The 15,233-nt window shown below is 39.0% G+C and overlaps 1 protein-coding gene across 4 annotated transcripts; it reads right to left on the bottom strand.

Moving 5' to 3' along the window:
* Positions 1–341: 341 nt before the first annotated feature.
* On the bottom strand, positions 342–14,746 carry zap70 (zeta chain of T cell receptor associated protein kinase 70). 4 transcript variants are annotated; one of them, XM_071486256.1, is made up of 13 exons: positions 14,601–14,746; positions 8,258–8,720; positions 5,770–5,930; positions 5,544–5,682; positions 5,363–5,444; positions 5,181–5,203; positions 5,059–5,098; positions 4,290–4,494; positions 3,915–4,121; positions 3,263–3,455; positions 2,417–2,557; positions 2,157–2,269; positions 342–1,120 (listed from the first exon to the last, which is right to left on the bottom strand). In XM_071486256.1, the coding sequence occupies exons 2-13, from the start codon at positions 8,660–8,662 to the stop codon at positions 1,003–1,005; spliced, it is 1,827 nt and encodes a 608-aa protein (XP_071342357.1). In that variant the 5' UTR covers positions 8,663–8,720; positions 14,601–14,746; the 3' UTR covers positions 342–1,002. The 4 variants fall into 4 exon arrangements, with proteins under 4 accessions (XP_071342357.1, XP_071342358.1, XP_071342355.1 ...); XM_071486257.1 differs by lacking the exon at positions 14,601–14,746 and adding an exon at positions 8,999–9,139; XM_071486254.1 differs by having other exon boundaries at positions 5,181–5,444.
* Positions 14,747–15,233: the final 487 nt, after the last annotated feature.

The following is a 15,233-nucleotide window of genomic DNA, read 5'->3' as shown; positions in this document are numbered from 1 at the left end:
GCTCTGCACAAGTATACATTGCATGTTTCTAGGTTGTTACTGTGGACACATTTTGAGACAACAGGCCCCTGGACACAGACATGTAGAAGGCCCCCAAACACTCCTACATAGGAGAAACAGACAAGAAAAACAAAATGTGGTTCATCTTGTGTCTCTTTGTATTGGTCTGTGTAGCTTTTGTGTATATTTTGTTATTTTGTGTGTTTGTCATTTTGCATCTCTGTTGTTTTGCCTCTGTTTGTCATTATTCATCCCTTTGTAACCATTTGACTTCACTTAGAGAAATATTAACAGACACCTCATTCTGAATTTCCTCAAGGGATTAAAGTATTTTATCTATCTATCCATAGAGTAATTTATTATCATATCATTACATGTTACATACATTTTATCATTTTTACTCTGTGTTTATCTCAGAACAAATCTCCCACATAGTAGGCCTATATGATTATGAACTCCTTTAATAATCTGCATGTTATTTTCATAAATATTCAGAGTTAATAACGGTGGTTAACTTTCCCTTTTCGGACGGGTAAAGTTTGTGTGGAAGTAAATCAAACTGACTTTACACTAATGTTGAAATCACAGCATTAAAGTGTGGAGTTCTATCCGTTTTTATTCTACTTTATTTAACATAAAAAACAATAAACTGCTCTTAGATAGTGGCAGATTACGATGAAAAAACAAGTTGTACATGTATCATATACTTCCACTATACTTCAAAATACCAGAATATAAAATTAGTTTGTTCATTAATATGCAGACGTTGACACTTAACATTCAAACCACAACAGACAGAGATCCTCCTTACATGGCTGACACACTGAAGTTCAATTTACAAATGCACATTTATTGTCACTGAGGCCTGTTTAGCTGTATCAGTACTGTAGTTGAAGCTGGTCAGTGTGCACCATTCATAAAAAGCTCTTTGTTTTGGTTGTTTAATGACCAGTTGAAAGGATGCTTTGTGCAGCACTGGGACAGAATGTGCCTTGTTTCTGTCTAGTTGTCAGGCTCAGCAGCGGCTGCAGCTCCCTCAAGCTTGGCCTTGTTCGATATGGAGTAATGGTACAACCTCATGGACTCCTCAACCTTCTTGAAGTCTGGACGGTCCTCATGCCTGGTGAGAGAGGAGAGAGGAGGGTTGTGGTTAATGGAAGGCAATGTCACAAGATCGTAAGAGTTAAAGACCATCACAGTGTTTTAGCATCAGGCTTTAGACCTGCTCACAACACAATACATGTACAGTTCGTGTTGCAACTGCTGTTGTGCGTGACACTGTTAACTCCAACTGCATACGTTTGCTTTCAGAAGTGGTAATGACACAATGAGTAAAAAGATGTACTCTACAGCATTCAAGTATTCAAAAAAAATCATATATAAATATGATATAAAAATAAAACAGGCTATTATTGTTGTATTGCACAGTAATAACTGCAGACGAGTCAGACAAGTATATAAACTTTTCTATCAGCTCTTCTCCAATCAGCACTGTGGTGACTGCACAATAAGAGGATCATCTTCAAGAAGACACATGTGAAGGATCAATATTAGCGCCTCTGCCATTTGCTCTTTACACAAATAACATTTATTTTCCGACTGAAAACTGCTTGGTCCATTTTTATGCTGATGACAACATCTTGTATGTTGACATCAGCTATGCTCCAAATCAGGCGTTCTCCAGGCCACAATCTGCTCTTGAAAACCTCCAGACCTCTTTTACGAATTTAAAATTTATTCCTGACAGCAAAAAGATTAAATGTGTGCATTTCACATTTTCATTTTAAGTGCACTGAGTTTTTGTATGTGTACCCATCATGATCTCATTTAATCCAATTACTGAAATTTGGTAAGAGAGCAGATTGTCCTATCAAACTCAAACCTTGCCCAAAAACAAAAAATTCAAATTGGATTCCTATACCAGAACAGAGCTTATTTCTCCTTTTAAAACAGAAAAAATATATGCAGTGGGATCCAAAAGTCTGTATATATGTCCACCTACTACATACAACCTTAAATCCTACTCTGAATTGTATTGTGATTTATCCTTAGCTCTCTCTTGCAAAAGGTATTTTGATCTCAATGAGACTAGCTTATTGAATAAAGTTAAAAACTAAAGAAACACATGCGCAAGATTCAGACAATCAGTTTCTCACTTGTATGTCCAGCACTCTTTCATCAGCGTATACATTCGCTCTGGACATGCTGCTGGAGCATCCATGCGGCTCCCACTTTCAATGAAGCGTATCACCTCTGGTCCTTTCATTTTCTGGACAAAGTTGAAAAAGACAAGAGCTGTAAAGTGACATTCAGGACCAATCCTCTCCCTACAGGAGAATTAACATTAACAACAAATTAACACATACAGTTGATAGATGACTGTGATTGTGTGCTGCAGAAACACATGGTACTGTACCTTATAAGGTTTCCCTCCATAGGAAAACGCCTCCCACATGGTGATACCAAAGCTCCACACATCACTTTTACTGGAGAATTTGTGGAAGTTTATACATTCTGGAGCATACCACTTCAGTGGCCATTTACCTGCTGTGCGAGCCTGTACAATGCAAAATGTATGAGAATAAGCAGCTTGTAAATGAGAAACCAAAGGCAGACTACACCAGTATTCATAATCAGAGCCAACATACTGCATTTAAACAGGGATCATACTGAACCACCACCCTACAGTACATGAAGGATGGTCCAAGGGCACCTCAAGATTTTATCATTTCTATTTTTAAAGCATATTTGAATTACTGTTCGCCACATTAAAACAAATTGAGGCGAAATTTACTTTAACTAAATTTAGATATTACATTTTCAACCCTATCAAAACAGAAAACATTTGAATCACTATACGTAAGATAATGTTACTTTTGAAAAACAATGACTAAGTGGCATACCTAATATTAATACCTATCTTTAATAATTTTCAATGTTTATTTGTAAATTTCCACAGCAGCAGAGCCCAAAGCTGCAGCCTATGATATTAGTTCATGTGCAAGTGTACATTCCTTCCAGATGTGGGTCAGTAAACCAGTAAAAAGGAAATCAATTTTGAGTGGTTACTCTAGTTTGCACAGAGCATGTAACAGCTTTGTGATGATAATGTTGAGTTGGTGTTTGTGCAGTGTGAGGTCAATAATTTACAGAAAAGCAATCAATTTGAGATACACTATCTATTTGTGTTAGCTGATACCCATACACCCCTTCACACCCTTTAGTTATTCTCCATTTGTCTTGCAGTGCAAATCACAAGCACCTTGTAGTAGTTGTCATCTGCCCCCAGGGCCTTGGAGAGGCCAAAATCACTGATTTTAGCGAACTGCTGGTTGACCAGCAGGACATTACGAGCTGCTAAATCTCTGTGCACAAAGTTCTTCTCCTCCAGATACTTCATCCCCATCGACACCTGGTGCATCAGGTTGACAATGTTCTCCGGAGTTACAGTATCTCTGTGGGACAAAAATAAGATGAAGATGAAAAATGTGCTCATTATTTTCCTCATACAAATGAGGATGTTGTATGTCACAGGGTCCCGGTCTACATTAGTCTGAGGAGTCACAAGATAATTAAAGAGATTTTTAGAAAATTATTATCAAGTATCTAAAGGTAGTTTTCATTTTCTTGTAAACAAATACTTTCATCACTTCAAGCATCCAGTCCTTCAAATGACAAGATCTGAGAGGAAAGAATCATCATTCTTAAGTTGAACTGCTCATAACATAATGTCCACATTAAGGCTATTTTGTGCCTCTCTGTGGTAATTTTGTGTCTCTTTTGTGATGCTGTGCCTCAGGGGCCTGTGCAAAGTAGACCAGTTCAGTAATGCATCCATGCTGTTACTGTGATCATTAAAATTAAGTCATCGTGTTTGCTCTGTCGCGTCTGATTTACCATCAACGTGAACTCACTTATTGGTGTTGAGGAATTTGTTGAGTGGTCCAGCAGAAGCCATCTCCATGACCAGCATCAGACTCTCAGCGTTGCAGAGGCCGAGCATTCGGACGATGAAGGGGTTGCTCAGCTGGTGCATGATCTCTGCCTCCCTCATCATCTCCTCCTTCACCAGCTTCTCATTGTCACTCTTCAGCACTTTGATGGCCACATCTATCTGACCCCTGCATGAAAACAAGCATATGCAGTTTTGGATGAACATAAATCTCGGGTTGAGTAAAGACATTATATAATGTACAGTGTACATCATACACAAGCCTATGTCTCGTTTGTTTAAGGGCTCTGTCTTTTTAGTCCACGCAAATAATGTTTCATAATATTTCAGCCCTTACGAATCAGTCTTGAGGACTCCCTTCTTGACACTGCCAAAGTTCCCAGAGCCGAGCTCCACCTCGTCCATCAGCAGCTGATTCCTCTGGATGTTAAATCTCTTCACGTCGTTCGGGTTGTGGTACGGGTTGAACCCACTGCAGTCCATGGGCAGAACATCACGGTCTGCAGGGACGCTGGTACTTGGGGTGGAGGCCGCTGCAACAGCTGTACAGTGAGGGTACAAACCACATGAGGTCATCATCTGTTGGCAGGTTTTCACATGTCTGGTCATATTGCTAAACAGCTGGTGTCTATCAAGATAGTCTTTTAAACCCCATTTAAAGCCCCATTTAATTTTAGTGATTAAATGGTGAGTTGGTTTTGTTTTTTTTCCACAGCATTAACCTTTGAAACACTTCTTTCAAAATGCAAATTTGATCATGATTAACATCTTATTTTGATTTTTAAAGAGGGATGAGCCAGAAACACACAACCTCAAGTGCTTCTCATTGAATGTCATGGGATTTTAAATGCATCCAGTGGTGAAATATAACTAATAACTTTAAGGTTATTAGTTATTTTTCAAGCTACCTAATAAAAATATTAAGTAGCTAAAATTAGCTTCAACCCCACCAGCTACAATATCAAATTTCTGCTCATACATTAATGCAACTATAATAATATAATAAACATTAAATAAATATATAAAAGATATTTTGCCCCAGGTGCATATAACCGAACAGAGAAAGTGTGAAGTGGCTTAAGGTGCTTGTACTTCCGGGGACTGACCTCGAGGTGGCGGCGTGTATCCATTTTGTCCGGGCCTCCTCTGAAAGAGTGACAGTAAAAATATATGTCAGGCAGTGAAAAATTAGCTGACTTAAAATGTGCAGGATGTTGTCAATACTCACTGTTACAGGAAGACTGGGTGTTTCTGCAACAATGTGAAACAAGTATATGTATATGAACAGTTTCAGTAGTAAATGTAATGATTTTAATGACTCACAAGCACAAACTAGAACTGGTTTTGGCATCAATGACCAAATGTTAGTGTAATTCAGAAAAGGGAATAATAACATAAGATGTTCAGTACTTCCAGCAGCTTTGCTGTTAAGGCACGCCTCCCCAAGGACAGTCACCAGGCCGTCAGGTTTCATCTTCAGGTACTCAACCAGCTGGTGAGGTTGAGATAAAGTTAGATTTTAATCATGAAAAGACTGTCAGCTCCAACAGAAATAACAGAGAGGAAAAGAGAAGTATGTTGGAAGGTCTACCTGCCAGACTGTGTCAAACTTTGTTCCCTCTGGCATGGAGAATTTCCCTGATTTGTCTTGGAGAATCTGATAGTGGTAAACTGTTTTCCCGTAGATCATGGAGAGAGCATAAGTACCAGACTTCTCTCTGTCCCTTATTCTGAGAAACACAAGGCAGTTTGCTCAAAACCAAAATCGCAAGAGGCTGCTTGACAAACAGGCACAAAAGTAGGTAGAGACAACTTACAGAAACTTGCCGTCTGGTTGTGCTCCAGAGTAAAGCCGCCTCTCACCTTCCTGGCGGCTGATTTTACTGTGATACCAAGGCATCTTCTCGTGGGCTGTAGTGGCGATCAGCTTCTCGAGCTGAGGGGCTTGACTGATGATGGCCTGCTCCATCGCTTCTCCCTGAACAGAAAAACAGACGCAGAAACAGTCAGAACGCACACATTTAGATTAATATGCAGTTATGATTGTGTCCTACATATGAATCATCCAACGTATTAATTTACCTCCATTATATACAAATTAACTCAGTAAATGTGTGTACAATATTTTGGTGCTTGACGCCTGGGATCTTGCAGCAATATATTTTAATGTATTAATCTGAAAGAGGCGCACATCACATTTTGCAACCATAGCTCATCTTTTGGAGGTTTCTCACCCACTCTGGGTGTCAGATATGGTGCAGTGGAGCTGAGAGGCGGTGGTGGAAGCAGCACACTGATCCTCCACAAGTTAAAGTAAAAAAGGTCCTGCATTCAAAAGCATATTTGAGTAAAAGTGCAGTGATATCAGGAAAATGTTGGTAAAAGTAAAAGTAGCTGTTCTGCAGAAAAACGACCCTGTGACTGATACATTATGAAAAATGACATTATCAGACTGCTAATACTGGTGCACTAATGCAGATGCATCATTTTACTGTTGTAGCTGGTTGAGGCGGAGTACTTCACCTACAGTTTGGTAGTTTAGTGCAGTGGTTTCCAGAGTCAGCCCCAGGAGAGTGAGACGATTAATGGAAACAAGGAAACACGTTCTGCTGCAAAAACTTTCCATGTGTTATTTCATGTAAAATTAAAAAATTGCAAACTAATTAGTAAATATATTTGTCAAATAAGTGGAGTAATAAGTGCAATATCTCCCTCTGAAATGTGGAGTAAAAGTATTGAGTAAGACTCAAGTGAAGTAGCTTTAGAAACTGTACTAAAGCACAGCATGTGAGTAAATGCTCTCGGTTACTTTCCCTCACTGCTGAGAGGAGCTATTGCAGAGTTTAAGGCCACATAGTCCCCATTTAGCAGATTATGTGGCGCTAGTTTGGCTGTTTAACTGAAGACCACAAGTGGTAAAAGGTTACTGGTCTCATCATGCGAATGGCTTTTTCTGTGTGTGTGTATCTTTAGGACATTTCAATGAGCTCAGACTCGGAGGTGAGACTCAGTTTAGTCTGTTGGGGTCTGTAATGGAGGCACATCATGGTCAGATTTCTGCTCAACACGTGTAAATTCGTTCCATCTCTGATCTTTAAATGTGTAAGACTGATGTTCCGCCTGCTGTCATATTGTCACATGAACACTTTTTGTCAAATGTTGCTTCAGTTTCTTCAGTCGAAGCTCCTTACCAGTTAAGGGATCAGTTCACCCAAATCACAATTACATACAGTATTTTCACCCTGCTGGGAAAAGTTGTCAGTCAAACTATTTGTTATTAAAATGGCTGACAGTGACTTCTGAGGATGATCCAGAGTGATGGGGACATTGAGCCTTTCAAAGGTCATTTTCACCCACTGTATCAGGCTGGAGGCAAAAATCTCTGAGACAAAAGTCAAAACATAGACAGATAAAATCAAAACTATCGGAATGGGTAGATGTTCCAACCATTTTTATAATTTGGCTGAACCAACAAAGTCGTTTGTAAATACGTCTGATGCTTTCACATTTTTAGTTGGAGTACAATATTCTGTAACTGAGCAGAATATTCAAATAACTACTTATATGTACAGTTATTTATTAGTTATCTATTTCAATATCATTATCCCATGTTGCGTTCTATTATTGTCAGTCTCATTATAATATCACAGGTTTTGTTTTGCACTGTTGCTGATTGGTTTTGTTTTATTTCTCTCAAAGTCATGTACAGTTTGTCTAGCACTTATGTGTCCTTTTTGTGTATTTGTGTATCTTTAACATTTACCCAATGTGCCCCTTTAAATTGCCCCCTGGGAACAAATAAAGTTTTTTTATTTGAATTGAATTGAATTGAATTGAATTGAATTGAATTGAATTGAATTGAATTGAATTGAATTGAATCAAACTGAATTGAATCAAACTGAACTGAATAATTTGCTGAAGTTAAAGGTAAAAGTACTCATTATACTATTATATGAGATCATCACTGATATATTGATATGTAAGCAGGAGCTCATTTTAACCACTTCTTTTCTGTTGGCTAATTAAATTTTCATATTTCATAAACTGATCATATCATTTTTGTCTAATATGTTAATTGACAAAGTAGGAGCTAAAGTTCAGTAAAGTAAAATGACAAAGTAGCATCAATTGGAAGTGTTCAAGTAAAGTACAAGTAGCTCAAAGCTGTACTTAAGTACAGTACTTGAGTAAATGTACTCAGTTACTTTCCACCTCTGTTGAAAAATAGGAACTCACTGGTTTTACAGGCTGTGAACCATAACAATATTGAACAATAACTGTTGTACAGTATCTGCAGAGCCTCACCTCCAGGTTCCAGGTCTGCTTCACGTACTCCCTCAACATGTTTTCCCTCAGGCTGTCAAACACGCCGGGCTGTATCGGCGTGTCCGGGGAGCGCAGACAGGGTTTCCTCAGGATGCAGACCAGCCCGTCGGCGTCCTTGCTGTAAAACTCACAGAGCTCCGCAGGCCCACAGTGAGGCTTCCCGCCTGAGATGCAGTAAGTCCCATTAAGCTGCTTCTCTATGGAGTAGTGGTGAAACTCCAGGTTCCACACAATGGAGAGGACGTAGCCTCCCAAGCTGCGGAGACACTGTCGGAGCAGGAAGAGGCCGTCAATCATCCCGGCCAGCTTCAGATGCTGCTCGGCATCCGAGCGACTGATGCTGCCATAGTAGAAGGGCAGCTCGGCCGCAGGGTCGATGGACATGGTGAGACCTCAAGCTGGACTTTGGCTTGGAGTCCTGGATGCAGATGGTGAAGAAAAGCTAGAGAAACAAGAACAGAAAGATGGAAGGACCAGCATTTAAACAGGGGTGAATGTTATAAGCCGATACAGCAGAGCAGTGTGTGAGCAGCACAGACTTAAATCCAGTCTGTGACCCTTGACCTTTCAGCCTTTTAGCCCCTATCTCCTACTCTGTATGCTCCATCAATCCTAATTTCCCATCTACCACTCAACAAAACAGTTGTGGGAAATGGACAACATAAAATTCAACGCTACAAATCTTTCCCAAAAAACCTCCCATCATTTTAAAAACCTCACCTCCTTCTCCTTTCTTCTATGTTTTACCAGGACAAACTATACAGTGTGCAGGATAATGTTTTTCTTCAGGACTGTCAGCTCTGCACTGAAGAGGCACCATATGTCTGGATGAGACATTTAGCGAGAAGCACCCACACTTTGAGACTGCATGAAGATTGCAGATTAACACGGTGGTGACAAAAGCCACAACAGGAAGTTGCAGTCCGCCCTCACAGCCTCCTTTCTCCAGCATCTCACTCTTCCGTTGAACAGGTGCTTTTTGGTTCTAGATCATTCCCTCTGCTTTAGAAACACATGTCTGTAAATTTTCCTTTTATGGGAGGAAAAATTTTTGGGGACTTCACTTTGTTGTTTCAATAACTACTGTACACATGACGTGGCGTGTCTGGTAAGGAATCCGACTTTAGTAGAAGTGTCTGAGCTGAAGTGAAGATGCAAAGATAAGATAAAAATCGAGCAGGTTTTGACTGCAGTGTGGAACAATAAGGTGACAGCAGGTGGAAAATGCCTGTTGGAGTTCAAAACAGAAATTGACAGCGATCATAAACCGTCAGCACACGTCAGCTCACAGCACAGAGAAATGAGATGAGTGAACATGCAGATGTGGGCTACTTGTGATTGAGATTTTATGAAATTAACGTCTAATTACAATAAGTAAAGAAATAAGAGGAAAACTTAAATAAAATGTCAGAGATCGATACATATCAACAATGTAGTTAAAACCATCCACTACAGTCACTTATGTTGATCCTGACTTTGTCTTCCTGTTATATTTTACAGTCTCCATCAGTTTCCAGGCTCCGTGTGAATGGGATATTATTAATCCTGACACTAAGAAGAGCCTTCATGAGGTGTTCAGTTTCTCACCTCAGTTACCAACACAATGTAAAAGCATAAAAGCGTGAAAACCTCAGCTTCCTGGCTACATACCTGTGCTTCTGCCCACATCCACAGTGGACAACTGAGCAGAGACTCACAGTTGCCACAAGAAATGAGACAAGAAATGAGACTCCACTGTGGCTTGACCCCCTTCCCACCACAACAAAAACCTCCAGACCTTACCCTGTGGATAAACTGATACCCCGCTCGTGTCTAGAGACAGATTGTTATTCTAGTCCATTGAATTAGTTGAGTTGAGTTTGTTATTGTACTTCCAGATGAATTTCCATGAGAGAAATTAGGCATCTCCTTTTAACTCGAAGTGAATAGTTATTTCTCTTGTATTTATTATTGGAAACTTTATTCTTCATGTAAGCTGAATTGCTTGTTTGTTGTTTAAGGATCTGTAAAATGAATTTCTCCTTTTTCAACAGGCAGCAGCAGCCTACTACCCAAGACCTGTAAACAGACTTTGATGTGAAAAATCTGAATACTTCCTCCACCATTGTACTATGATGTCGCCTACGTCATACTACACTACATCAAGAAGGACCACTGCTGTGTTACCCTGACACATTTTTGTACTGCTATCATAATGTCAATGAAACTATAAATAATAAATGAAGAACACATGTTTAAGTGTGATGAAGTTTTCATCTTTATTGAAAGAAATCAGTGTTGAATCTATCCATCAATCAATCCATAACTATTTTGGTGATTGATGAATCATTCAAGCCATTAATAGAGCCAACCTTTCTCTGTTTTATATGATTGTCAGTTGAATATCTTTCCATTTTAGACTGTTGGTTGGCATCTGATTGGCCTGTTTAGCTTCTGTTAAAACATTTTATAGACTAAACTATTGAAGAAATGTCAACAATTGAGTCAACAATAAAAATAGACATTAGTTGCTGCCCTTATTTCCTGTATATTAAGGTATTAAGATTATATTATGAAGATTAAAATTATATATTTGATATCATTCAGATCATATAAATAGGTGGGAACTACTCTCTTTAACTCAGTTTTCCATTGTTTTTCTTTTATTCAAATTCCCACTAAACTAAACTTCCCCATCGATTCTGAATTCACCACCAAGGTCGGTGATATAACTTAAACTGAAACAGAAAGTGAGTTTAATTACGAACCAACAAATGCTCCTAACACGCCATGACAAGAATATTAGCCGCGCCGCTGTTATTTATGACATGACCAAACTAACCAAAAACACTGACAGTTTTCCAACAGCGGCAGCAGCCAAGTCTCCGCTGAGCTCATGTTCTTTTCAAAATATGATTTTTAAGGCTTTTCTACTTTTCTGTAGATCATGAACCACAGAAGCGCAGAGTGAAGAGAGATTAAGTGACACATGACACAGTTCCTGTACCAACTTTGAAACCCACAATGCTACGTGGTGTCTTTCACACCAAGCCGGGGAAGGTTTTCATCAAAAGATACTTTAAAAGACAGACACCGGCTGAATACAGTGCACAAAAAGATGCTTTTGTTAATGAGGTGTTGCAGAGTAAGCAGATAGTGAAAGAGTGGAAAAAGTCCTATGAGTCACTTTGTTTTCAAGCAAGAAGTGGAGGAGTAAGTGACACATGCCAAAATCTACAGGCCAGACAGCTTGTTTTTTTCACCAGGAAGAGAGGGTGAATTTATTCTGGCATGATTCAGGTCCTCGGAGCAAAGTAAATATATTTAGATACAAAGCAAAAACCTGATTCGGGTTGTTACGTGGTCAAAGCTGTCTGTTCTTGGAAAGAAACGGCTGTTCCAGGTTATGACTCTTAGTGTCATTGATAAGGCGGTTTTGTCAAGCATGAAGAGTGAACCCGTCATTACTTCTCATAAACATAATCAGAGGAGCTAATACAAGCTTGATCCTAACGATGAAGAGCTCTCTACCAGTGACAAAAAGGACGATGAGGTCAGTGACAAGCTGTGTTTCCTGTGGATTATTCGCATCAAATCAGGAGACGTATGACTTCCTTTACCAACAAAGCACTTTTTGACTTTAGAGCTCGCTACAGCTAATTCCCTCAGTGCAGTTTCATCAGTATAAGAAGAGTAACGACCTAAAATCATTCAAAACGTCTTTTCACGTTGTATCGATTCTCACACCAAAACTAATGTCAGATGCAGCTGATGGGAATGACATTAGTTTTGCAGGTATTTGGTCATAAACCAAAGCATTGGACAAATTCATATTTTGGGCTGATGATGAAGGTAGATGAACTCATAAAGTGATTAAAATTGATCCTCTGGAGACCATGAATATCTGTACAAAATTGCATAGCAATCCATCCAATAATCTTTGAGTTATTTGAGTCTGAACCAAAGTGGCCAACCTTAGAGCCACACCACCAGTACAACTTAAAAACATCAGCGGCAGCCTTATAAAACCATCATATGTAATATTTATATATTAATACAATATCAGAAAAACTACCTCTGAACTGTGGAGGGTCCTTCATCCTCTGTATTATGGTTTTGGTATTGTAGAGGGTCCCTGTGTCGAAATCTAGTTTTAAGACCTTATTGTTTTTGTTGCTCATATGTTGTAAACTTTAATCATATTGCTTAATTTTTTTTCTGGGCAAAGCAACTTTGGACAAGATCATATTATTCCATTGTAGGAGAACTGTGTATAAAATGTCAGAAAATAGTAAAAACGCCCATCGTTATCACGAGGCTCATATATAGATTGTTTGTATTTGTCTCACTGAGTCTCAAACTCATACATATCGAGTTTGCGGTCACAGAAAATTACCAATTATTCATAAACGGGAGGCTGGTACTGGTAAATTTTTGGTATTTTTGCTCAGAAATTAAAAATAAGTTGCTTATCAAACTTGTTTCCAAATCATTTCTGTCAACTGATTAATCGATTAATCAACTAATCATTTCAGCTCTACAGTACTGGTTGGTTTCTGGGCATCAGGGGAAATAATAACACGATAAACGCCATGTAGAGTGGGGGGGGGGGGGGGGGGGCAGTACATTTTTGCCAGTGGACAGCGGTGATTTAAATAGTCTCCTGTCTACATCTGCTTGAAAAGAGCGAAATCACAAAAAGCAGAAGTCGCCCCAGCGTTGTTCAGCCATAGGCCTCATCCACACAGAGACATTTCACTCTCCTGAATCACACGTGTAAATCCCACCATGAGGTCAGTCATTTGCCTCTCTGACTAATACAAGCTGTGTTTTCTGTAGATTATGTGATTCACACCAAATCAAGACCATTCCAGCAACAACGATTTAGCTTTTAGAGTTATTTTAGGTCATGATCATTTCGGCTGTGCTATCAGGAAGTGAGCTCAGTGTTATGTAACGCAAAACATTCCTTGATACATACATCAACATTTGAGTCTGTGGAGGCATCAACCAAAAGATAATGCATCCTTTAACTCTCATACATGAGGTGATTTTTCCCCAAACTGGTCTTTAAAAACAACTGAAGCCGTAGGCGGACTTGACCTGAATATCAGATCAGGGACCTAAATGCCCCAAAATGAAGCATAATTTCCTGCGGCGATGGAAACAGTTAACGTTCAGATAAACAGTTTTTCTCTGTTATGATTCATGTTGTGTCCTTCCAAACTCAAATGAGCCTGTTGAGATTTAAATATACAATTAAGTAATGTAGTTAAAGGGCACTTTCACGAACATTTTAATGCCTGAATGCTTTATCTCACAGGCTGAAAATAACACAAGCAGCACAGCCTCAGCAGTTGTTTCATTTCTGTAATTAAGGTAAACATCTGCAGGCATCAGTTAAAGCTTTTAGCTAAAGGCTTTTGTGTCAATTGTGGTTTCATCTGAAACTAAATGTAATATTCAAACTGTCTGTGAACACTCTGAACATTACTCTGAAAATTAACAAGCGCAGTTTGTCCATAAAAACCCTCTTTCTTTTGTCCAGACCAATATTATCCGACTGTGGCTGGAACATTTTGCAGATATGCTTCGGTCCAGGACCAAAAATACATCCAGCAATTTCAAGAGAAGTTACAAGCGATAAAAGACACATACACACAGACCTCTTGGGTGTGTTAAAACCTACCCATTTTTGGTTTTCTATTCCAGGGCACAATGAAAGCAGCTCTTTTTTTATTTTGCACATGTAATCTCTACTTTTGTAAGCCAGAGCAACAATGCCTCAGCCCGACAGCGGTGCACACACTTCTTTATTTTTGTTTTTTTTTTACAGCTCAGAAACAGCTGTGGAAATAAAATTAAAAACCGCTCAAATTAACTGAAGTTTCTTGAAACAGTCGCTTAAATTTGACATATCAGTGAGAATATAAATAAATATCAGATTGTTATTCTAAGTTTACAGATTCAGCTTATGTTAAATTAACAGTCATTTTAAAAGCTGTGGTGGAGTTCTAGTTTTCCTCTTAAGGTTGTGGGTGCTAAAATAAAATAAAATGTTAAACCACACTTTGAACATGTAGTTTGTTGGGTAACTTCTGCGATCAAATCAAACTACTCTACATTAAACCATGATTAGCCTGAAGCTTGGTGGTTTCCAACAATGATCCAGGTTTTTGTTGAATTATTCTATTATTCAAATACAACTCAGGCAGAGTTGTAACTTAATTATATTGTCATCTACTGTATCATTTTCTGTGTTTTTCACAAAGGAAATAAGTATAATCTACCAATCCAAAGTGCATGTGCTGTTAAATCAGATTTAACTGGAGTATCTACTTACGTTTCACTGCTTCACTGCTAAGCAGAGCGATGCTGTTGCTTCAAAGACAAAGATCTATCTGTTGATCAGACACCAGTGTAAGTAGCTGTCTACAAGCGGGCGTTAGTAACAATGAACCACACACCCACACACACACACACATACACAAACACAAATACTAATGCATACCCATAGCTCTGAATCCATCTTGACTGTCACCTATCTTGTTCATCATGTTGACATTTTGACATCCTGATTGGACCATAACAAAAAGCAGAATATACTGATTGACTCAACATTAAAGGAACAGTTTGACATTTTCAGAAATACCCTAATTTGCTTTGTTGCTAAAAAGCTCGATGCCAATCTCACGTCTTGTGTTAGATATGAAGAAGAGGAGATGTTATAGTTTAGCTCAGCACAAAGACTTGAAACACAGGGACCCATCAAGCCTGGCTCTGTCCAAAGATAACAACATCCATCCGGCTACCAGCACCTTTAAAGTTCACTAAGTTCACACTGTATCTCATTTGTTACACTTTACGTCACCTTTGCACAGAGCTAAGCCAGCCAGTCATTGTGCTAAGATGAGCTAATCAGCTGTTAACTGGCTGTGTGTCCATATTTACTGTGCAGACATGAGAGTGGTATCAA

Source organism: Trachinotus anak, unplaced genomic scaffold (assembly GCF_046630095.1).
Source record: "Trachinotus anak isolate AG129_WGS33_773 ecotype Australia unplaced genomic scaffold, CSIRO_AGI_Tana_v1 ptg000010l, whole genome shotgun sequence".
Lineage (NCBI taxonomy): Eukaryota > Metazoa > Chordata > Actinopteri > Carangiformes > Carangidae > Trachinotus > Trachinotus anak.
Note: the sequence above shows the minus strand (reverse complement) of the source record. Positions and strands in the feature narration are given on the sequence as shown.

Excerpts from the sequence above, each read along its gene's own strand:
- zap70 (XM_071486254.1), bottom strand. The coding sequence starts at position 8,662 with ATGTCCATCGACCCTGCGGCCGAGCTGCCCTTCTACTATGGCAGCATC. Across the intron at positions 5,099-5,180 it reads CACCCAGTCTTCCTGTAACA|AGGAGGCCCGGACAAAATGG; the intron begins GTGAGTATTGAC and ends TCACTCTTTCAG. Across the intron at positions 2,270-2,416 it reads ATGGAGGGAAACCTTATAAG|AAAATGAAAGGACCAGAGGT; the intron begins GTACAGTACCAT and ends AACTTTGTCCAG.